Source organism: Python bivittatus, unplaced genomic scaffold (genome assembly GCF_059951505.1).
Source record: "Python bivittatus isolate LINGU-HERP-01145 unplaced genomic scaffold, Pbiv_v1 ctg000980_np1212, whole genome shotgun sequence".
Lineage (NCBI taxonomy): Eukaryota > Metazoa > Chordata > Lepidosauria > Squamata > Pythonidae > Python > Python bivittatus.
Genome location: NW_028277125.1, coordinates 21,959,787 through 21,985,165, shown reverse-complemented (window position 1 = coordinate 21,985,165; position 25,379 = coordinate 21,959,787). Strand labels below are relative to the sequence as shown.

At 39.8% G+C, this 25,379-nt stretch overlaps 1 protein-coding gene across 1 annotated transcript in view; it reads left to right on the top strand.

Annotated features, from left to right (window-relative positions):
- Positions 1–2,364: 2,364 nt before the first annotated feature.
- The window catches only part of LOC103061430 (vomeronasal type-2 receptor 1-like), a 30,940-nt gene continuing 7,925 nt past the window's right edge, over positions 2,365–25,379 (top strand). The window contains exons 1-3 of the mRNA XM_088132219.1: positions 2,365–2,630; positions 19,509–19,812; positions 24,433–25,302. Coding sequence (XP_087988345.1) covers positions 2,365–2,630; positions 19,509–19,812; positions 24,433–25,302 — 1,440 coding nt within the window. The remainder of the gene's footprint in view (positions 2,631–19,508; positions 19,813–24,432; positions 25,303–25,379) is intronic.

Genomic DNA, 25,379 nt, shown 5'->3' with positions numbered 1-25,379 from the left:
GGAAATAATGGAAATAAAATCATCTTGCTTTATTTATAGCAATATAGGTCTACTCCTTATTAATTTATGTAATTCCCTTTTTAAAGCCATCTCACCTGGTGGCTATCACTGTTGGGATAAGCGAATCTGTCAATTTGTATTTCCTTTTTTTTTTTTTTCATTCCTGTGCTTTGTTTGCCTCATCTGTCTCTTGAGATTTGTTGAAGAAACAAATTGCACTAAAATCTGTACACCCTCTTCTGCTCATTTCTCCTATGCATTCTGGATACCATTTTGCCTAATGGACACAGTTTTTCTCAAATATTTTTTTCAAAGAATTACCCCATGTACTTTATATGTTGCTTTCACCAGTATTTTTGTGCAGACTTTTCTTTGCTATTTCTTTATATGGTTCTTTTAGTTGGAGAAATGCTTTGCAAAATTTGAAGAACTGCAAATTTCAAAGGACCTGAATTTCAGTTTGTGGGTGGATTCAAAAATGTGAAAATTCCTCCATCCCTTGTCACAGCAAATTCCACGTGTTGACTTCACACTGTGGGAAGAAGCATTTTCTCCCAATCAGTCAGCATACAATCATGAGAGAAAAGGAAAAAAAAAATCTCTGTGTGTAATTTCTCCATATCATCATATTTTTAGAAACCTCAGTAACTTCCCATCTATTCTAACAGAATCACAGAGTTGGAAGGAACATTTAGGCCAGCAGCCCAAGATTTTGCTCAGTGAAAGAATCCACATTAAAGCATCCTGGAAAATAAGGGGGTATCCTCACTTTTGTTAAAATCTAATTGTTACTTTTGTATAATAAATGCTCCCCTACAGTGAAGGGGGGGGGGAACTCACACTCCTTGTCCGTAGTCTGCACCATTTCCCCCAAAGAACCCATCACGCCTCTCTAGCGTCCACTTGATCACATTCAAAGAAAAGAGCCAACTGGCCTCTGAGTAATTGGTTCCACTCTTGAACCATTCTTACTTTTTTTTTCTACTGTACTATTGAAATCTGCCTTTCTGTAACTGAAATCCATTATTCCATGTCCTGCCCTCTAGAACAGGGTTTCTCAACCTTGGGAGCTTGAAGATGTGTGGACTTCAACTCCCAGATTCCACAGCCAGCAATTCTGGGAGGTGAAGTCCACATATCTTCAAGCTGCCAAGGTTGAGAAACACTGCTCTAGAACAAGAGAGAACCTTCTCTTGGCCTTCTTCTATGTTTCATCTTTTTAGGTATTAGAAGTATGCTGTCAAATCCCTCTGCAGTAATCCCTTTTCTCAAGGCTAAACATACCTAACTCCTTCAATTTCCCTTCATTAGGCTTAGTTGCTAGTCTCCTAATAATCATCATTGCCATTCTCTAAAATTGTTCCCATTTCTCTGAATCCAGAATATGCTTCTTGCATATGACATTACTACAGAGAGCGAAGCAAAATAAAATCCAACAGCCTATAAGGATGGCATGATTGGAAAACTACAATAAGAACCCCACTTTTGGCCCATCTCCAGCCTCAGAAGTTAATCGGGTGACTTTGCGCCAGTAACCCTCTTTCAGTCCATCCCCTAACCTCGGGTGATTGTGGGGGAAAACAAAAAAAAGGAAACACTGCATACACAACCTTGAGCTGCTGAATGAAAGGTGAGATATAATTTAATAATAAGTAAATAGAGCGATACAGTGTGGTAGGGTGCACTTCTCATTGGCCATATCCATGCTTAAAGGCAATATATGGCACTGAATGACAGCTACCAAGATCTGGATTGCTGCAGCCCAGGCATGGGTTACTTTAGTTGAAGCCCAAACATTATGGATCAAGGGGAGAGAATTGTGGTCTTCATAACAGAGTTATAGGATGGAAACCAAGATACTGGATTAGTCTATGCCTGATTTCCAGATAAGTAAGTATAGGATTGCAGCCTAAAAGGATTCTTGGTAAGCCAAGCAATGTTTTTGTGCAATATTAAAAAGTAAATTATATATTAATGATTATATTATACAGATCAATATCTAAGCACAAAGACTGGTATATAAACAAAAGAAAACAAAATCCATACACACACTTATTTACAGGAGACGGAAAACACATGAAATAGTACGAGTGACTCCTTTCTGAATAAAATAAAGGAAAAAAGAAGGCATGTTTTCTTTTCTTTTTGAAAATAAATGGGCTTTTCCCTGTCCTTTCAGTTCTTCAGCCATGAGCCTGCATCTTGACAGCTGTGCAGCAAAGAAGAATCAACTTCTCTGTCCCTGGAGAATTCACCTGTTCCTTTATAGGCTGGCGAGTCATAAACATGAGAGAGTCTCATAAAAGCCTCTGTTTTTTTTTTTTCAAAACAGCTATTATTTTCTTCCAGCAGCTCGGAGTTAAAATGGCCAGCCCAAAGTTGTGGCTATTGTGCATAGGATTATTTCTATACGCCCTGGAGCGTGTGCCCACCCGAGGAAGAGCAGCTGATGGGGAAGGCGAGGAGGGCGAGGAGCAAGAATGCCGACTGCTTGGGAAATTTGATTTACGAGGCTATGTAGAAGCTGAGGAAGCTATGCATGTTATAGGAGGCATGTTCCCAATACACTTCAGGACCATCCTTGAGGAGGATCCAACGAGTACGCCTCCAAATTCACCAAAATGTGAGGGGTAAGCTACTTCTTCCTCTTTTACTATTGCTTTGGGAAAATAATTGTGGCAGACAAAGGGTGTTGTTCTCAATCAGAAATGACAGCAGTTTGTTGTCACAGCCCAAGTCAAATACGACGCTTAAGAGAAATGAGGGAGGCAGGGTGCTGTGGAAATTGAGGAGGTCCTAGGCAACAGATCCATGGTCATGTAACCTTTCATACCTTTTAGGGGGTTCCATCCCACCACCAGCTTCTTGGTCATAAGTTCTGACCTCCTGGTGGTCTTTTACTTTCTCTGTGTTCCCAATACATCCCACCTCTCTCAATTCTCTCTTCTTCTTTGCATTTTACCAAGTAGGAACACTGGCATTTGTACTTTCTTTTTGCTAACAGTTAAAAGGGGCTTTGGTGAATGCTGGAGAGGGAAGGAGGAGAAGGGGAGCCTCCTACATGCAGGACCCTGGATCTGCATCTAGTAGTCCATCACCCTTGGAAGTGGAAGTACAAACAAACAGCCAATTTTCAGATGTACAGCACATACTTGTTTCTTTGGTCCTACTATTCTCTCTCTTCAAAGAGATTTGGAGCAGAAGTTTCTGAACCCAGATTAGCTCCTGGTGTTGGTACCACTGGGCACCTGGCAAGGCCTACTTCAAACAAGGAATCTATCTATCTATACCTCTAGAACCCTGTTCTTCCTATCACCTTTCCATGCTGCCTTCATCTTCATCACCTACCCTCTCCACATGTGCAAGCAAGAACAAAACTTGGATAGGAAACAGCTTCCACATGATGTCTTGTCCTCTTTCTGGTCAATAGTACAGATTCAATTCAAAAGAAGCAAATGGACAATTGTGCTTGTGGCTGAGATGAGCTAGACAAATTCAAAGGCTAGATTCGCACAACACATATCACACTAACTCCAGGTAAAGAAAACAAACACAATCATTATATTCAGATAACATGCTATACTCAAACAAATCCAGCATATTATTGTTTGGTTTTACATTATATAATGTTGTATCATGTTAGCCCTTCAAGATAGTCCAGACAAGAAGCACAACAATGAATACTAACTCTATCATTATTGTAAGGTTACATTAACAAAATCTTGCATAACTGAAAGCATTTGTTCTCTACTTTTCCTTTTACTCTCTATAAAACTAGGGAGGGTCCCTTCTGAAACGCTTCCCATGCCCCCTCTCCTTCTGTGGACTGAGGTATCTTTTACATGCCGGATGTCCAGTCTGTGGCTCTTCTTCCTGTCTCCCAAAGTCCTGTCTCACATATCATTAGATATCAGCAGGATGGTCTGGTTTACATAGATTCCTAAGAAAATTGCTGGGTTATTTATAATATGGATGAATCACTAACTACAGACCCTATTTAACCCTAAACTAGTATATGTGAAGCCAGTTAGGATACATGGCCATTGAAGGCATCTTGTCTAAGAGATTCCCCAAACCTAGAACCAGTCCTCCTCTGAACAAAACAAAGACCACACCTGACCTCATCTTGGCACCTTCCAGAAGTAGCAAGTTGGAGAAGGATATACTAGCAGGATAAGGAAGCCACCTTCTTTTAACATTCTGGGGAACAAGATATATTTTACAAAATAAGTGCATAAAAGAATGGAACAGATAACCAGTGCTAGGCACATTTAATTTCCTGCCACCTTGAGATACTTAGATTTTTTAAAACTTCAGTGGCCCTATCAGGACTCTGGGCAACTTAGCTTCCACCCCACTTCCACCCCAGCCCTCTGGGACATGGAAACACACAAGTCCTTCCATACTTGGAAGATGCAACATTGTTGATGACTCTTCAATATCCTATTGGTCTAAATGTTTCCTGTGTAAACAAAGGGGCTTCTCAAAATACAGTGGTTATAGTTATTGGCAGAGAGTTCTCCAGCCAAATGCCAGGTTTTGTGGACATACTGTACATTGGTAGTGTAGTTGGGAATGATAGCAGACTGATATCTAGAGAGCTCCAGTCCACCTCCTCAACCCCCACACACAGCTGCAAAAAAACCTCCTTAAAGATAGAAAATCAGGATGGCAGGGAAAACTTAGGGTGGACATTTCTATTATTTCACTCTAGTCTCAATCACTCTGAAATCATAAAAAGGAGCAAGGGAGCTTTAGTGAATTGGGTTAATGTGGCATGACATTTAATGGCAACCACTCACAAAAACTGCTTCTGATGAAGGAAGCTCTTGGCTGTCCAATCACAACAGAGAAATAAATCACTGATTCAGATGGCTGCCATGCTAATGATGGGTGTTTGGTTGTTTCTTCAAGCCCTAATATGTAGTTTCCTCTTTCTTTCTTTCTTTTTTTTGGCAATGAGAGTCATTTGAATAGCATCTTGCCGGTTGGATGTTGCAGTCAGCAAGAAAATCATTATCACTAAAACTATAATGAAAAGAGAGGTGTGCTGGACACAATAATGGTATTCAATATTAGGACTGTTTTATGGAGGCAAGCAATAAGCTTCTTCAGGAGAGAATTCAGAAACAATTTTCCCAAACTGCATCTAATTGTAGTGCAACCATGCCCCGGAAACCTTTTTTCTTCTGCTTTGTCTCCAAGACATTGCCTTCATCTCGTCCCCAATGCATGAGTGAGGCAGCCTCAAGTCATACTTAGCTTTTCTGATGTTGAGATTTTGATTTTCCTTCTTATTCCAATAATATTCAAGGCAGCTTCAAGATTTGTACAGCTGTTAGGCTTTGTCACCCGTTACCTTGGAGGGAAGTCAAATGACTTTAGTGTCTTGAAACAGAGTTAATTTATAAACAGGTTAGGGACCAACAATTAGGACAGCAAAATCCATGCCAGTATAATTTGCTGCTGACTCAAAGATGGAGGGAGGACTTCAACTCAGTAGTGGAGGAAAGGTAAAAGAAACTTCACTGGAAGAGATGTTCTGCTTTTCTGACACAGCCCATCAATATTCCTTGAACTTTATGAGAGCCAAGTTTATGGAAGTGACTTATGAAAGGTTGGATAACTTTCGAAAGGCAGAGAAACAACCATAGCCCAACATTTCCCATGGAAAAGGAATGCAGATTTGATGGGGAGGAGTTCATTGGAAAGACTTATACCTATGTGGTAATTATTGCAGCTGTTATGGGAGCCACTAATGAAAAAAAAAGAAAAAAGACTCTCTCATGTATAGGATAGGAATGGGTAACTGGAGGCCCCAGGGCTGCTTGGAGTCCTCAAACTACTTTTGTGGCTATCAGGGTGTTTGCAAGTGGGGGAGAGGAGGTCAAAAAGGTACAGCCATGCAAATGCCATCTTGACTTTTTAATCTCCCCCCACCCCCCGCTTTCCATGGATGCCCTTGGTGGCTATCATTATTCCTCCAACTGCACTGCTGAATTTCAGGGGCATGTTTGCTGAAATCCAGCAGCATGGTTCCCTGTTTCTCCACATTTTGAGGTTAAAGTAGGTTTAACACTGTTAAAAAAAGGAAACTTCACCCTTCCTCCAAGCAAGGATAAAATAGAAAATCCTAAGCAGAGCCATGTGGGTGACAGAGCCTGGTCCACTTTGCTTCATTGTCCCGCCCAAAGTATTAAATGTGATCTCCAGGCACCCAAAGATTGTCCACCTTTTGGAGTACTGTTTAAAGCCAGATATAAAGGGGGGGCGGGGTGATCAGAGAGGTTACTCTCCCTTGAAGTGATGTGGCACCTCCTGAGTACCCATAGTTTTATCCATATGGCCAGCATATTCAAAGTTCTTCATAAATGGAAAGATTCCCTAAATGGTCAGATTAAAAGTTGAACTTTTTAAAACCTTAACTGCTTTCCAAGAGCTTGGTTAACCGTAGCTGTAATAGCGAACAAATAAAGAATTACAACTGGGCATGCCCATAACTTGTGTACCAAAGTTCCTTCAAATTTATTATATCTCCAGTGTAGAAAGCATAAGAACTAACTTTTCCTAAACATTCTTTGAGGGGCCCAGTAGACCCTAGAGAATGTTTTCCCTTGAATTAATACTTTCTAAGTCAGAAGAAACACATCTAACATTCCTTTAAGCCTGAGGCCACTGATTAGGCAATGTAAGATGCTGCAATTTCTTATATATTGTCCCATTTTTATTTTGTTTTATTTTTGTAATTGTTTTGTCATTTTTGGTAATAATAAATGATCAGTTTAGTCCCAGTAAAGGCAGTGTTGTCCAAACTTGGCCACTTTAAGATGAGTGGACTTGAACTCCCAGAATTCCCCAGCCAGCATGGGGAATTCTGGGAGTTGAAGTCCACTCATCTTAAAGCGGCCAAGTTTGGACAACACTGCAGTAAAGGACTTTTGTAACAGACTAGTGCCCCTGGAATTTCAGAGGCCACAAGCGTATTGAAGTCAAACAATGTACATTACAAGTGTTTCAGCTGTATGTATTGCCATTCAGCTTTTTGAGTAAATTACACTTCTTTTGTAAAATATCAAAAATTTTTAAATTATCATTATGTAAGACTGCGTTACATATAAGGATCCCACGATGAGCCCATGTTTTCCAAATAAAAAAATAATACCAGTCATTTTTAAATAAGAGTTGCTCCACAGTGTCAGTTTCTCATCAGAAGAAAAATCAGTGTAAACTTTCTGCCCAATAAGGTCCAGATGTGTCTGACAGCCTTTGTGCTGGAAAAGTAATCAAATTCCTACTGATATTGAGGTTAACAAATAAGCCCAACTGTATCAGAAAAATTAAAACTGCTATCTTCATAATAGAGATGTATCTTTAACAGTGAGATCCTGGGCATTTGCTTCTTCCATAGAAAATTTAACCATTAACTTATCAACCTGCTTAAAATATTTAAGTGGAATCAAAGTATGTATCAGTGTGCTTGCTGTGTGCATTTTACAATATTAATTCTTTCCCACAAACCTAGGGATATTTTCACCCATCCCTTAACATGCTCTTTCATCTGGGTGGTACATTTTGAAATATTTTCATCCACTAAATGGGGTTTTTTTTTAGGGATAATAATGTAATAATTTAAATATTAAATAATATTTAGTAGCATCTGGACAATATATGAAACTTAATTTTTTCCCTACAGTCATCAGAATCTTGTCAATTGGCTTAATATTTGTATATCCAGAATATTTACCATATAACTGTACCACTTCTACAAGTTTAGGTAAAGATTTTTGGTAATATATATAAAACTGCATATAACAACATTTTACATTCGAATTCAGCTAAGCAAATGTCTTAATTTCATGTTTGCCTTAATAGCCATAACCAAGGGTTCCAACCCCAAATTAAATATTAGAGAAGATAAAGGACATCCTTGATGTATTCTATGTTATATTCTAATTACTGATGAAATAATTCCATAGGTAATTACATGTACAGAAGGATTAAGATGATAAATTGATGGTGATTGCCTTTAAAGCCCTTCATAAATTTGGGCCAAGTTACTTATGGGACTGTCTCTCCCAGTGGTGTCTACCCATCCTGTTAGATCCAGCAGGAGAGGTATGCTCCAGCTGATATCCGTGAGAAAGTGCCATCTGGCAGAATCCAGGAAGAGAGCCTTTTCTGCCTTGGTACCTGTCTTCTGGAATATCATTCCCCCTGAAATTAGACTCACCCTGACCCTACTGGTCTTTTGCAAGGCATTAAAAACCTGGCTTTGCCATTTAACCTGGAACCCTAATAGTGTGGGTGAGCCCATTTCATGGCTGATTTGATGGTTTAAGTGGCTCCTTCCAACCCTATGATTGGATTCACATAGTATATTTAATTAATTCAAATAAAAACCTGGTGGCTGTATTCATGCTGAGTTACCGTATTTTTCCGACTATAAGGCAATACTTTTTTCTAAAATCCTTACCCTAAAAACTGAAGGGCGTCTTATTCAAGGAAGTCAGCCGAGAATCGCGCGGTTGCAAAACTGCCCATACTTTGTTTCTGCAGAGAGGCTTCGTCCTATTGCTAGCCTCCAGTCACGAGTGAAATAGCTTTTCTCCCAAACAGAGTTCCTCCAATCATGAGCCTGATGTAACTGACGTCAGCTGATGCTGAACAGACCAGTTAGAGGAAGGCTGTTTGCAGAGACAAGCTATCGGCAGTTTCACTCGTGATTGAATGTAATCAGTTATGCAAAAGAGCATGGAAATAGAGCTGCAGAGAGACGGTTTGGACCTCCTCCCACCTAGTGTATCAGGTCAATGTTAACTAATTACTAAATAAAAATGTGTTCTGCACTATCTTTAAAATATTGATTTTTTAATTTTGGGCTGGAAAAGTGGGGGTCGTCTTGCACATGGGGGTGTCTTATTGTCGGAAAAATATGGTAGTTTTTAATCTTCTGTATTTGGTTTATCCATTGCCCATGAAAACATGCCTGATTTTATAGTACTTCAGTAGGGGGCCAACTCTCCTCCTTTATCTGGACTTGGAATCAGCTGCAGTTTTCTCCTGCAGGTGGAGTTAGTGCTCCATCTGGTGCCTAGACTTGATAAACCAAGGCAAATAAGCCAAGCTTGTTGATAATGCTCAATACAGGCAGCTCGACCATGAAGTTCATCAGCCAAAAGCAGAGCACAAGGCACACTGGAACACCATGGCCTTGGAATTGGAACTGCAATTGGCTGTGCAAAATCACAAACAACATATGCTCTTTGCCTGTCTCAGATGCCTTAAGTGTCAATAACCAATGATATTTATAATGCTGATAGGATATTTATGCAATCTTCACATGAGTGACTTCAAACATGGAGATAATTCTTCTAGTAACTGTGCAACCATGGAGAACTGTGAGGATTACCAGTAGATCCACTGTCCATTCAGCATCAGAAAATTATACCTTGGATGTTGAGAGGAAGTAAAAATAGTAATAAAGCTACTGAAAAATGATAAAGCAACTAGATTGGCTGGAGTAACATCTGAGGCACTGGTGAAGATCAACTGACCCAGTGACTAATTTATTGCTATGACTCATTTAATACTCAGAGAAGATTCCCATTGTATAAGAGTGAGCAATTATAATCCCTATTTTGATGAAAAGTAATAGCTACTGGGACATAAGCTTTCTAACTATCATTCGAAAGGTCCTCATGAGAATCATCAAACTATGCTTCCAGAAACAGTGGGAACAGACAACTAGAAAACAGCAGGGTTGTTTCTACCAAACTGAGGATGCTGTGACCAGATTTTCACCAGCAGACAATTCATAGAAAAGAGAATTTGATGTGGCAAATGAACAGTCATTTTATTCATTGACTTTTGAAGAGCATTCAATAGATAATACTGGCCAGCTTTATAGAAAGCACTGAAAACTGTATACATGCCCTCAAAACTGTAAGCCAATTTATAGAAACATATCTGAAATGAACTTTCAGAATTTTTGATTCAAACTGGTGTTAGTCGAGGCTGTATAATCTTACCCCTGCTGTTCAATGTCACAGCTGATGCTATAATGAAGAGAGGTTTTGATGGCAGGCAAGGAGTATAGTTAATTTGATAATGTAATTGGATGTGTTGGGTGAAACCAACTTATACATCTATAGTTGCCTTCAAGTTCTCTTACTGTCATCTTAGTATCTGGTTGATTACTGTGAGGAACAGGATATACAGCTTCATAGGAACCTGGCCTGATCTAGCTGGCCAATTTTATTTTATTTTACAGTGTACAGCATTTTCAAGTACAGTATTCAGCTGAAATATTTTAATTAATTATGAAATTTTCTTAACCAAAGATGATAAGGAATCAACTTTGGGATCTTCTACATGTAAAGCCAGTTAGAGCTAAAAGCTACTGTTTCTTCATCTTCTTCAATGATTCAGTTACCTGCTTCTTCTTCTTACTGATAGCTAGGGTCACATTAGCTATATCAGGTAAGAAAAAGTAGCACTGGCTACAATTTCCTTGGTACGTTCTTCTAACATTTATAGAATAGCAAAAACATACATACACCACATTTTTAAAAAGGTTTCTTAAACCCTTGATGTTTTGAGTACCACTGTTTTCATGCAATAATTCTTAAAAGCAGGATCTCTGATTACTTTGATTGATTGCCTTAGACCAAATATTGGTGTAGTTGTAACCTGCCGGCAAGTTTAAAGTGTGGTGCTACAATCCCTATTCTGTAGTGACTTTATATGTAAGTTATCCAAGTATACGTCTCATGGATAAATGGCTTTGCCCTCTAATTTACCTTTGCAGGGTCCCCCCGCCCCCTGTGTATTCATAGATATGTGGTAAAAATCAAGCAACAGTTATAGTGTGAAAGCGACACATCTTTCCATAAATCAGTGTGACAGTGCACATACAGAATAAGGAAGTGATCTCAATCTGTTTAAGAAACTTGCTTTGTGTAAAGGAAGTCTCACAAATGTAGGACTTATGTGTGTGAACACCAGGCTAAGTGTACAACGGTGCTCCGCAGCCCATGACAGTTGTGGGCTTCTAATGCCAAGCAAAAAAAGAGTGCCTATTATAGTTTTAAAAAAACATAAACTGTTTTTCATAGACAGGCTCAACACCTAGTTTGGTTCAGAACTTGTCTTGGAAAAGTTAACAATTGCTCTCGGCATTCTAAAAATAGTTCAAATTAATACCAAGCCTATGCCTATGTCTATAGCTTTGACATAAAAAATCTAGCCCTACCCTCAAGCCTCTACAAACCTCCAAATTCCTCCTTGTTCTGTCAGAATGACTTACTGGCCCTTGTCATTCTCTCTCCAATCCGCCAACTGATTTCTGGTCTAAAAATGTCATTTATACGGACACAGTTGATACAAACCACAGTTGCCTGAATTTGGAGGAAAACAGAAGTTCACTAGAACAAACTAGAAGGACATATATGTGGATGGAGGAAGAACATGCAAGCTGCAAGCACAACTTTCATAGTGCTTGGCCTACTAGCCTTTGCTTAACCAAGCAGATGGAGCCCAAAGAAAACCTCCCCAGAACCAGGCTATTGCACAATTGATCTTAACCTCATTGCCTTTTTTGAGTTCTTAGCACCTGGGACTGTTAGCTAATCACAGGATATAGAGTAAGCAAAAATTCTGTTGAGTGGGACCAAAGTCCACCTAGAACTTACATGGCATGCTTTACATTCCTCCTATTCATCTCTAGCATTCTCCTCTCTGGTGCTGGATTAACATTTCCAAAGCCAGCATTTTTCTCTTTGCCTTGTACTATCTTGCTGAATTCTAAATTCAAGTGTTAATCGCACAGCAAAGTCAACTTTGTGCCTAGGATTCTTGGTTCACAACTGTAATATTAGGGCCACCGATTTTCTGTGAAAACTTCTCAAGGTGCAATGTTTGGCACCACAGAAAGGAGCGTTACTGCTAAGATATTCACAAAATCCTTGGAAAATGACAATGGCAAATGGGAGCTGTAATTGAAAAAAAGTATATAGAGGACTCCATGTTGTCTATTTGATTGAGAGATCCCACATGGAGATATTCCTCCTGATTGTTCTGCAGCACATGTTATTTGTCAAGGTGAACAAAGAGGAGTCTGTCTCCTCAACATTTTCAGACATGGATTTGAACCAATGCAAATAATCTTGGTCTTTGTTGACTGTTAAATTAAATTAATTTATATTTTATTTTACTTTATTCAGTTTAATATAGCTGCCCACTCCAGAAAATCCTGGATGGCTTACAAAATCCATAAGAAGTAAACAATTAAAACCCACAAACACAGGTTGCCCAGACTAAAACAACTAGAACAACAAACAATACCAGAACAACAACAACCAGTACAACAGAGGCTTAACCAATGAGTCACACCCACAGTAACCCCAGGCCTGGGAACAGAAGCAGTTCTTAGGAGCTTTCTGAAATCCCAGGAGAGTGGGCACTGTACAAATCTCCAAGAGGATGCTGTTCCAGAGGGTGGGACCTATGACAGAGAAGGCCCACTTCCTCAGTCCTGAAAGATGGCAACATTTAATGAAATGGACCTGGAGCACACCTACTCTGCCCAAACATACTGGCCAGGCAAAACCAGTTCAAAAGGCCATTTCTTTGACAAATTGCAATTCCTCACCTCCATATTTTCTTGCTTGATCAATACCTTGTCTAGCATTAGAGACTGGCATACTAATAAACTGTTAGTCTCAACTAAAGCTTGTGTTTTGCAGTTCTAATGTTGATTACTGAGAGGATCCCGCCAGTCCTCAACCCCTCTAAGTGCCACAGTCATAGAAAAGTGCCAGCTTTCGAAAGGTGCTCCTTGCTGCTATTTCACTTTAGTAGTTCCCAGTGGATTTTATATATAAAAATGATGGTGTTTTACACATCGGCTCAGAATTTTTAGCAGTAGGCCAGATAGCTGCACTGAAAATATGAGCTGGGGTTGCATGCCTTCTACCTCGGTAGTTTATTCATTCCTCATTTACATGAAGTAGAGGTGAGGAGATTTTGTTACTCCAAGACTGGAGGTTGTTGTGGGCAACTGTGGGGCGGAAATGTCCTAAGAAAACATCAGTAGAAGCATTACAACATAATACTAGCCATGATTTTATTGGTGATTTTTTAAAATTTACTGTACCTCTTAACCGCTCTCCCAAATTTGAATTTCACTTCCCACCATCACCCAAAGTTTTATAATTACAGCTGGAAAAGTGGTTTCCTCTTCCCCCTCCCTCCCTGCTCAGAAGGCATTACTTTCTTCACTTTGTGCTCTCCTGAAAAGCGCTGCATGCTTAAATAATGAAAGACACTAGACAATACATTTCAATTCTGAAAACCATGGTAATCTGGCAGGAAAAAATACCACATATTGAAATATATTGCCAGGCACATGCATTCTCAAGGCAATACATTAATATCTACATCTATATATCGCCTTTCTACTGAAATAATGCTGGCAGTAGATTTAGTCTTTGTTTACTCAGGGGATTCTTTGATGGCTACAACAGTAGGAACTAGAATTGCAGTTGCAAAAGAATATTGTACTTATTGCAAGAGATTCCCGAAATTTATATGCACCTTCTTATCCAAAGATATAGACCAGTGGCTAGCTAGGGAATTCTGGGAGCTGAAGTCCACACATCTTAAAATTCCCAAGGTTGAGAAAACTGATATAAATATACACTCTTAACTAGGTACATAGAAGCCTTCATCCCACCCATAAGAATTTCACTAAAGTTCTGTCTTCCTTTGGCCGATCTATTTTTGAAAATGCAAGATAATTTTTTCTGCACAGTAGCTTTATGCCCAGGGAACATGTCCATTTTTAAGCAGACTGACCTATAGTTTCCTTCAATGGCAGGTTAGATGCTAATGTTGCATTATGGAGGCTTTATACCAGGATCTGCAAGCTTTTGGGCTTAAGGACCACATCAGGCGTTGAGCTGGACGCTTGGGGAATGCACCTAACTGTGCATACCATATGATGCAGATACTAATATACACATATATAATTTCCATACCTACTTATGTACAACCAACCTCTCTCCCCTACAGACAGACATTCTAATGCATTTATGACATACATTTCACCTGATTTTACCTGATTATTGAATTTAATCAATTATCTGAATTTGCACAATACATGAACCATTACCTAACCAGATAGGCTATGTTCAAACAACACATTATGCCATAAAAACAATAAACCAAAGTTAACATTACCAAAGCTTAGCATGTTGTGTACAAGTCACCGCTATGTATAGAACTAACTTGGTTAAAATGTGTGGATATAGTCATACGCATATGCAATTTTCCCATCCCATATAGGCCCAGCAACTTTTACAGGACAAAGCTAGGAGATTTTCTTTCCTGTTCATTTTTAGCAGGAAGTGCAAAGTTGCTAGACTGATGATGCCATTTGCAGAAGAAACAGTGATTTTTCAACCCCTTTATTAGCCAAGAAGAAACTGAAGGAGCTATTTTACACATCATTGGGCTCCCTGGATCTTTGAGGATTATGGATGAGATCACTGATGGATCACACTGGTGATTTCTGGGAGCAAGCCACAAACCATGGATCATGCATTTTTGCTGCTCATGATCTTACACTCTTTTGGCACCTGATTTATACCAGTTTCTGGTGTTATACAAGCTTCCAGTTTGGAGCTTCTATTGAGACTCTAATTCCAGTGTAATGATAATGTGGGATATCTGGAAGCAGCATGGAGATGCCCAAGCATAGCAAAACATGAAATAACTTTATCCTAAGACATAATTATTAAATAATTAATATTTAATTAATTTAACTTAAATTTCATGCCCATTTAGATTTTTTACCTCTTTTATGTAACTCCATCTTCATTTGCATTGTGGTCCTTGACACAGGCTGATATAACCTTCAACCCAATGAGAGTTGTGCATCTGTAAGAGGAGACGGCTAATATATTTGTGACTTTTTCCCTTCCAACATGGTCATTCTACAGGCATCATTGAGCGGGCTCCTGAAAGGCTCTAGAGTGGTTGGGATACTTCCTGAAATAGATGGATGGCCATCAGATAAAATACTAATTGCAAGACTGGCGTGATCTTTTATACAGTCTAACCCTGCAGTCATCACAGCTTTTCTAAGCCAGAAAACATTTATAAATTTGAACTGCAGTGGTAGAAGGCAGTTTCATTTATTTTTAAAAAAAAATACAGAAGGCGGGACAGATATTAGGAGGATCAATCATCTCAAAGAGGGCAAACAAACATGTCCAACCCATATGTGAAGGAAGCTACAGGAAGGTTAGGCATCTGTGCATGATGTTAGGATTTGCCCAGTTCCTCTGATCCTTTTCCTTGCCAAAAAAAAAAAACAGAGTGAAGGGAGGAAAATGTATACAGGATCCCAATTCATTTATAACATAGTATGCATGAATGAACTGTGATCCCAAAGCTTGTTCCAACACAGATTATCCAGCTTTCAAATCAATTCCAATTATCAAAAAATTATAAACCATTTCAAAACATGTGGGTTTCAAATGATGTGACTATCTGCATTTTCCAGTTTAGCTAAATTTATTCATTTATATGAAATTATGAAATCTCAAAGGTATTCCAGATTTCAGGGAAGGGATCCTACATGTTTGCCTCTCCTTACAAGGACAGCTGAGCCTCCAAAAGTGGAACAACATTATTTACAAGCTGTTTATGCTTCTTGTTCCCTTCATCAAAACATTTGGAATGGTGAGTTATAGATATGGGCAGGATGGTGCCAAAACGGGCAGGATGATACAGAGATGGCAATTCTACTAACAATGTTTATTTGTTTGTTTATTTATTTATATCCAATTTATATCTCATCATTCCTCCAGGATCTCAAAGGTATTGATATAGTATTCCCTCCTGCTGTTTTTCCTACAACAAACCAATCTGTTTGATTGGTTGGGCTGAAAGATCTTAACTGACCCAAAGTGACCCAGTCAACTTCCATGGCTGAAGGTGGGCTTGAACCTGGATCTCCCAGGTCCTAATCAAAGTACTTTAACCACTGCACCATACTGGTTCTGATGAGGATGAGGATGAGGATGAGGATGATGGTGATGATGAAGATGGCACTATTATCAATATTTTTTATTAATAGAAGTAGGACTGGTACTTAATTTATATGTCACCAATTCCATTAAACTAATGGTGGCATACAAATATCCATGATACAATACAAACATATAAACAATGAAATATCCCTTAATGATAATGATAGTGTAGAGGAAGAAGAGGAGGGGGCATTAATAGTGATGAAATTTATAATGGTAATTATTATCTGACCCATTTTTGCCCTTTTTTCCATCACAGCCATACCCATTTCTTGGAATGCATCCTAGCATAATTTTAAAAGTTGACTGTGACTTTGACGATGTGACTTGACGCAAGGCAAATGCTGTGTATTCTCATGTCAACAGTGGAAAAAACATTCCTCACTCTTTTAGAGCCTGATGTAAAATGAGAAGTGCAAAGAGTAAAGACACAGTTAAGTTTCCTTTGTGCCTTCCTTAATTAGAAAGAAATCATAATCCAGGGTTTATTATCTTCCAGAGTTTTCAAGCTGAGAGAGGTTAGAAGCAGAAAGACAAAGCAGATGCTATAACCTGATATGACATTAGACAGGAAAAAAGCCCTGCCACATTTCTTGTAAGAGGACCACATTTTTACCCACCCACCCCCATTTAAACATTTCTGCATGCTAATTTATATGCAGAGATACAAATTTGGAGTTTATGATGATTAACAAATTAAATAAAACTGAGAACGTTTCTGTCTATAGGGTAAGGAGGACTACAGCCAAAAGGCTTACTTGTTTCTTCATCTGCAGTTTTTACTGTCGATGACCAGCTTCAAGGCTCCTCCTGCTCTTCTTTTTTAATGGTACTTAACTTTAAATTGAATTTGGACTGGAAAGCCCTTCAGATAGTAGATGCCTTCAAAGAGAGGACTAGGACCACAATAATTATAGCCACATCATCGTCATCATGTCATCTACACTGTGATTCCCATTTATATTTTCTTGATCCCACTGACAAAGATAACACAGTTCTGAAAGTGATCAGTCTGGAAAAATAGTACAATCTGCTTTGTGTCAGTATTGCAATGTCAGGTTTGCAGGTTTTCCTGAATTCATTTTTTTTTAAAAATGCTAGAAAATCTTCATTTGTTACTGTTCTAAATATTGTAATTGTGTATACAGCACTCACAGATATACATAGGTTTATATACGTCTTGCCCTAATGTACATCTTTGAAAAATACAGCCCAAGTACCAAAGCTTCTATCATAGACTTTTTTGTAAACACCACATCTAAATATGCAGGAATTTGTTCTCAAATACGTCTGTAAGGAGAGGCATATTTTCTGTCTTTCTTCTTTTTGAGAGGAGAATGAGGGATATTCTTGGGCTGCATTATTTGTTGCCAGTTTATGAGCCAATAAATGTGTTCTGGTGGATTGCACAATTTTACTTCCATTATGTGGCAAACATCTTTGGTATTACATCCAAGGTATTATTCTGTTCCTGGATATGGTCTGTCACATCACCATAAGATTTCTGATGAGAGAAATAGAGAGGCAAGGTATGTTAAGGTAAATTGTATTAGAATGCAAATATAAAACATGAAGTGATAGAAAAGTTCATATAATTACTGTTTTGGGTCCCTGGTATACATTAATAACAATGCTAGTGCATCTCAGGTACAAGAAAATTCTAAATGGTTTGCCAGCTTGGATTATCACTGGAGCTCCACAAATTGTAAGGATAAGCTAGCAAATGAAGATCACAGATTTTTTTTTCTATTTTGGGGGGGGGGCAATAAAGAGATCATGGAGAAAGCACGAGAGTTCCAGAAAAACATCTACTTCTGCTTCATTGACTATGCAAAAGCCTTTGATTGTGTGGATCACAACAAACTGTGGCAAATTCTTAAAGAGATGGGGGTACCAGACCATCTTACCTGTCTCCTGAGAAATCTGTATGTGGGCCAAGAAGCAACAGTTAGAACCAGTCACGGAACAACCGATTGGTTCAAAATAGGGAAAGGAGTACGACAAGGCTGTATACTGTCACCCTGCTTATTTAACCTATATGCAGAGTACATCATGAGAAATGCCAGGCTGGAAGAATCACAAGCTGGAATTAAGATTGCAGGGAGAAACATCAATAACCTAAGATATGCAGACGATACCACCCTAATGGCAGAAAGTGAAGAAGAACTAAAGAGCCTCTTGATTAGGGTGAAAGAGGAGAGTGCGAAAGCTGGCTTGAAACTCAACATTAAGAAAACTAAGATCATGGCATCTGGACCCATCAATTCCTGGCAAATAGAAGGGGTAGAAATGGAAGCAGTAACAGACTTCATTTATTTGGGCTCCAAGATCACCGCAGACGGAGATTGCAGCCATGAAATTAAAAGACGCTTGCTCCTTGGGAGGAAAGCTATGGCAAACCTAGATAGCATATTTAAAAGCAGAGACGTCACCTTGCCAACAAAGATCCGCATAGTCAAAGCTATGGTTTTTCCAGTAGTAATGTATGGCTGTGAGAGCTGGACCATAAAGAAGGCTGAGCTCCGAAGAATTGATGCCTTTGAACTGTGGTGCTGGAGAAGACTCTTAAGAGTCCCCTGGACTGCTAGGAGGTCAAACCAGTCAATCTTAAAGGAAATCAACCCTGATTGTTCATTGGAAGGACTGATAATGAAGCTCAAGCTCAGATACTTTGGTCACCTAATGCGAAGAGAGGAGTCTTTGGAAAAGACCCTGATGCTGGGAAAGATTGAAGGCAAAAGGAGAAGAGGACGGCAGAGGATGAGATGGTTAGATACCATCACTGAAGCAATAAGCATGAAACTGAGCAAACTCAGGGAGGCAGTGAAGGACAGGAAGGCCTGGCGCAATATAGTTCATGTGGTCACGAAGAGTCGGACACGACTTAACGACTGAACAACAACAACAACAACAACAATAAAGAGATACTACTTTCAGGTTTTTAAACTGTGTTAAGCTTATTTTGGGATGCATGCTTATTTCTGTTTCCCACACCAGAATGGTGGGAAACTACATCACAATTTTGTGGCAGTTGTGCTCACAAAATCTGATAGCATGATAAGGGGTAGCTGTGAAGGCTACAAAGAGGGGATGGGTTGAGAGACTCCACAGGGTTGCAATCTGCCCCCTCTTATCTGGATACATAGAGGTGGTATCTTCACACAAGAGTGGGGACCAAAATATTAAGGCACCTATTTCTCTCTTTAATGCTCCCAAGCTCTACAGAATCTTCGAAAGACCTCAGAAGGGGTACTTTGGGAGCCATGTGATACCTGCAAGTTGTGGATTGCCCACCCTGAGAAACATAGAGGATTCTTCATTGAATACACTTGTTGATATGAATAACATGTGATGAATATGGAAGATGTCATTTTGTTTTAACATGCTGACATGATTGCATGCATTCAACCTCTTTTTGCTCTGCAGGTTTAATTTTCGGGGTTACCGTTGGGTCAAAGCCATGATACATGCCATCAATGATATTAACAAAAGAGATGACATTCTACCAAACATAACTCTTGGCTATCAGATCTATGACACTTGCTTTACAATGTCCAAGACAGTGGAGAATTCTTTGGCATTCCTCACTGGACAGAATGAAACAACTCCCGTCTTCCGATGCAGTACTGGCGCTCCTTTAGCAGCAGTTGTTGGAGCTGGTGGATCCACTCTTTCCATTGCTTCCTCAAGAATCCTTGGGCTTTACTATTTCCCTCAGGTACAGTAAATACCATAAACATGATTTGTCAGGAGGATATATCCAGTAGGGGAGCAGTAAAGTTAGAGATGGAGTTATTCTTCCCCAACACCAGCCAGACTTCTTCACTTTGTGGACAATCTGAAAGTGACAAATTGGCTTTACATGGAAAATGTTATATTAGAATAGCTACAAGGATCCACCTCTTCCCCTTCCTTGTCCCACAATCAGTCCGTGGTTGATTCTAAACTGTTCAGAACCAGTAGCATTTGTCAATTCAGATGCTTTGCCTTCCATAAGGCATAAAATAAGGCAAAAACAAGCTGAGTCTACAGTCATGGATCTATATCTAAAAGCTACCAAGACTCTTTCCCCATTTGTACTTAACCATGGTGCAAATATACCCTGGCAACATATTTTTCTCTCATGTCCTCCACCTTGCCCTTAGTAAGAGAGACATGTTTAAGTCATCCTATATACCTATATACCTGGGGAAGCAGCATTTTCCTCCTGTCCACGGGCAACCTCAAGCAATATAAAATCTGTGAAGCTTTGTTACTCATTACCTTGGCAGTGACCTCAGAAAGAAGCAATAGAGTCTTTGGTGCTCTCTGAGCTTGGGTATCTGCTTGCAGACATTTCATTACCTGACTAGGTAACATCTTCAGTGCTAGTGAGTGTGGGGTTTGCTCCCTGCTTATATACAGCAGCTTGCCCTGCTTGTACTGGTGGGGGTGTGGTTTTCTCCTTGGTAGTTCCTTGATTAGGTATTGTTTTTGGCCAGATTGTTTGTCTGGTGTTAATCCCTGCTTATGATGATGATATTGATGATGCTACCTAGTCGGGCAATGAAACGTCTGCAAGCAAACAACCAAGCTCAGAGAGCATCAAGGACTCCACAGTTCAACCCTGAGCTACATATTCTCTTCTATTGGAGAGACAATAGAAGCAGAATAGGAATCCTCAGTGAGGCAGCAAGTTTCATTCCAGTTTATTTTTCTGCCAAGTCAAGAACAGAGGAATTTAACACTGGGGAAAGTCCATAATCCAGAGTGTAGGTGCTCAAACTCAGGTTTCCAGGTAGTATGTTGCCCCTGGGAGTCTTGAGTACCCTCCAGAAGTTGCCAACAAATTGTTTTAAAGGGTTTTGAAAAGTGCAGCATTTCTTTTGTGCCCCCACTGAATATAGGACCAAAATGTTAAACTCCTTTTGCATTTGGAGGGATTTAAAGGGAAAAACAGTGGCTGACACCTTGCAAATGTTTAAGACATCTTTGCTGGTCCCTTAAAATCTCTGAGCTCCCTTTCAGAATGGGCTTTGACCTGCCTATTTTGGAATGAGGCACTTGACCTGTCATGTAAGCCTAGGCAACCCTTGAGCCTATAGTAGTTGCCTCCATCATAAATAATAGAACCCATGAGTTTTAAGTGCAGTTAATTCAGGTAATAATATTGTGATTATATTTACATCAAATTTGATCTGAATGTTGGCCTTGACTTTTTCTTTGACAGTAAAATGGCCCTTACTCTAGAGCAGCCTAGGGCCCTCCAGATCTGTATATTACAGATCCCATATCATTAACCTTGTTGGCTGATGATGGGAATCATGGTCCAAATATTTAGAAGACATCTGGTTGGGAAGGTGAAAATAAACAGCCACAAATTTCATTACTCCTCTGTCAGTATTATAAGCAGAAGCCTTCAGCAGTGATCATAACAACATAATTAGGAGTATAGCTTTACCACAGTCTAAAACTAGTTTAGTAGCAGGAGTATAGCTTTACCACAGTCTAAAACTAGTTTAGTAGCAATGTTTGCCTCCCCAAGAAACCCTAGCACTTTTTCTTCTCCCCACTCTCATGTGAACAAACTTCCAGACACAGCAGTTGTTTAGCAGAATTCTGGTCCACAGCTAATCTCATAAGTCAATTATTTGGGGGGCGCCTCAGCACAGACCCGGTGTAACTTCACTTACAATGCAAATGGCAAATACAGTGGGGCAAAAAAAGTATTTAGTCAGCCACCAATTGTGCAAGTTCTCCCACTTAAAAAGATGAGAGAGGCCTGTAATTTTCATCATAGGTATACCTCAACTATGAGAGACAAAATGGGGAAAAAAATCCAGAAAATCACATTGTCTGATTTTTAAAGAATTTATTTGCAAATCATGGGGGAAAATAAGTATTTGGTCACCTACAAACAAGCAAGATGTCTGGCTCTCACAGACCTGTAACTACTTCTTTAAGAGGCTCCTCTGTCCTCCACTCATTACCTGTAGTAATGGCACCTGTTTGACCTTGTTATCAGTATAAAAGACACCTGTCCACAACCTCAAACAATCACACTCCAAACTCCACTATGGCCAAGACCAAAGAGCTGTCGAAGGACACCAGAAACAAAATTGTAGGCCTGCACCAGGCTGGGAAGACTGAATCTGCAATAGGCAAGCAGCTTGGTGTGAAGAAATCAACTGTGGGAGCAATAATTAGAAAATGGAAGACATACAAGACCACTGATAATCTCCCTCGAACTGGGGCTCCACGCAAGATCTCACCCTGTGGGGTCAAAATGATCACAAGAACGGTGAGCAAAAATCCCAGAACCACATGGGGGGACCTAGTGAATGACCTGCAGAGAGCTGGGACCAAAGTAACAAAGGCTACCATCAGTAACACACTATGCTGCCAGGGACTCAAATCCTGCAGTGCCAGATGTGTCCCCCTGCTTAAGCCAGTACATGTCCGGGCCCGTCTGAAGTTTGCTAGAGAGCATTTGGATGATCCAGAAGAGGATTGGGAGAATGTCATATAGTCAGATGAGACCAAAGTAGAACATTTTGGTCTAAACTCAACTTGTCGTGTTTGGAGGAGAGAGAATGCTGAGTTGCATCCAAAGAACACCATACCTACTGTGAAGCATGGGGGTGGAAACATCATGCTTTGGGGCTGTTTTTCTGCAAAGGGACCAGGACGACTGATCTGTGTAAAGGAAAGAATGAATGGGGCCATGTATCATGAGATTTTGAGTGAACACCTCCTTCCATCAGCAAGGGCATTGAAGATGAAACGTGGCTGGGTCTTTCAGCATGACAATGATCCCAAACACACCACCTGGGCAACGAAGGAGTGGCTTCGTAAGAAGCATTTCAAGGTCCTGGAGTGGCCTAGCCAGTCTCCAGATCTCAACCCCATGGAAAACCTTTGGAGGGAGTGGAAAGTCCGTGTTGCCCAGCGACAGCCCCAAAACAACACTGCTCTAGAGGAGATCTGCATGGAGGAATGGGCCAAAATACCAGCAACAGTGTGTGAAAACCTTGTGAAGACTTACAGAAAACGTTTGACCTCTGTCATTGCCAACAAAGGATATATAACAAAGTATTGAGATGAACTTTTGATATTGACCAAATACTTATTTTCCACCATGATTTGCAAATAAATTCCTTAAAAATCAGACAATGTGATTTTCTGGATTTCTTCCCCCATTTTGTCTCTCATAGTTGAGGTATACCTATGATGAAAATTACAGGCCTCTCTCATCTTTTTAAGTGGGAGAACTTGCACAATTGGTGGCTGACTAAATACTTTTTTTGCCCCACTGTATGTACTGTGCAGTTATCTTTCAAGATGTCTGCATGTGCTTCTGTGTGTGTGCATCCAAGGTAAACATCTTGGCATTCAATCAAAATCAGACATGAGGGAGGTGAGGCACTTGAAAAAAGGATGCAACTCATATAGTTAACAAACAAAAACAAAACAACAAACTTTTATGGGAAACATTTTAAACCTCCCAGCCCAAGAGAAGGAAAGTAATTCTTTTAAACAACAGGCCTGGGAGGAAAACAAACTTGGAAAGGTAATTGTTGCTGCACAAAATATTTTTATGTATTTTATGTAGTTTGCTCTTAAATAGCCCAGGAAGCAACATCATCACAGACCAAAATATAAATCAAACTAATCAGCTAGCAGCTCATCAAATCTTCACAAAATAAGTCCTTTTCACTGGCCTGTCACCTAAGCTAAGAACATCAAAGCACACTGCATAGGATTGCTTCCCATTTCTCTGCTGATCCCTGGCCTTTCTAACCCCTTGACTCTCTTTCCATTGCCTCCAAGTATTGGTTAGGTCCATACATTACACAAAACCACAATGTAGACTTTTTGAGTTTATCTTGAATGAATGAACCAAGGTTTGGCATATCCGACAAGCTATGGCTGAAATAAAGAATGTTTTAATGTGATGCACCTTCCTTGTGCCCTCTGGCCTTTGACCTCACATTTGTTGGCCTCCCTGACAAATCATAGGAAGAGTCTAAGAAGTGGACTTACAGCTAGTCAAACTTTTTTGTCCATTCAGACTAGTATGGTTTCTCCTGATTGTTTTTCCAGGAACTTGGGCATACTGTCCTATTTCCTGCACTTGTCACCTGAACCTTTTCAATAGACATGCCGGAAGCGAAACCAACTCCTAAGCTAAGGATTTCCAGAAAAGTTGTCCCTTCCAACCAGGGCAAGGAAGTCTTACCATGGCAGATGGGTTGATAGAATCAAATGGGCTAAGAATCTGACTCAAGAATTCCTGGCCATAAAGGCCATATATGACAACTTATACAATCTCTTTACTCTTTCTCTATTCCTTTCTTAGGTTGGTTATGCTTCCTCTTCCTCACTTCTCTCTGATAAATATCAGTTCCCAACCTATCTCCGCACTATTCCAAGCGATAAGGTACAGTCACAGGGGATGGCTGATTTAATTCACCATTTTGGTTGGAGATGGGTAGGAACGATTGCTGCCGATGATGATTATGGGAAATACGGTGTTAAAGCTTTTAAAGAAGCTGTTGAGAACATCTATACCTGCATTGCCTTCTCGGAAACAATCCCTAAAATATATTCCAGGGAAAAGATCAAATCGGTTGTTGACATTGTAAAAGGTACCAACGCCACGGTCATTGTGGTTTACTCTTCTGATATTGACTTCCATCCTTTAGTGGAAGAGCTTATCATTAGTAATATCACTGGCAAAACGTGGATAGCGAGTGAGGCATGGGTCACATCTGCCTTAATTGCTAAGCCTGAATATTTTCCGCTCCTTGGTGGGGCAATTGGCTTTGGGATACGAAGGGGTGAAATTCCAGGCCTCTGGGAATTTCTTCTAGATGTACACCCAGCTAATGATTCAAATGATATGACAATTGAATTTTGGCAATCAGCATTCAACTGCACCTGGCCTGATGCCAACGTACCATATAATACGGACAACCGGAAAAATGTAACTGGTCATGAGAACATTGTTGATTTTTCTTCAGATCAGTTATGCACTGGAAAGGAGAGACTTGAAGACCTTAACAATACATACTTGGATATTTCGGAACTTAGAATAACATATAATGTCTACAAAGCAGTTTATGCTGTTGCTTATGGCCTCGACCAGTTACGCCTTTGTGAAACTGCTACTGGACCATTTATTTCTGGGCCGAAATGTGCCACCATAGATGAATTTGAGCCCTGGCAGGTATGCAACAATTTGGGAATAATAATTTCAGATCCCACATATAGTACATATGTTAGTGCTGTGCAGAAAAATTTTCC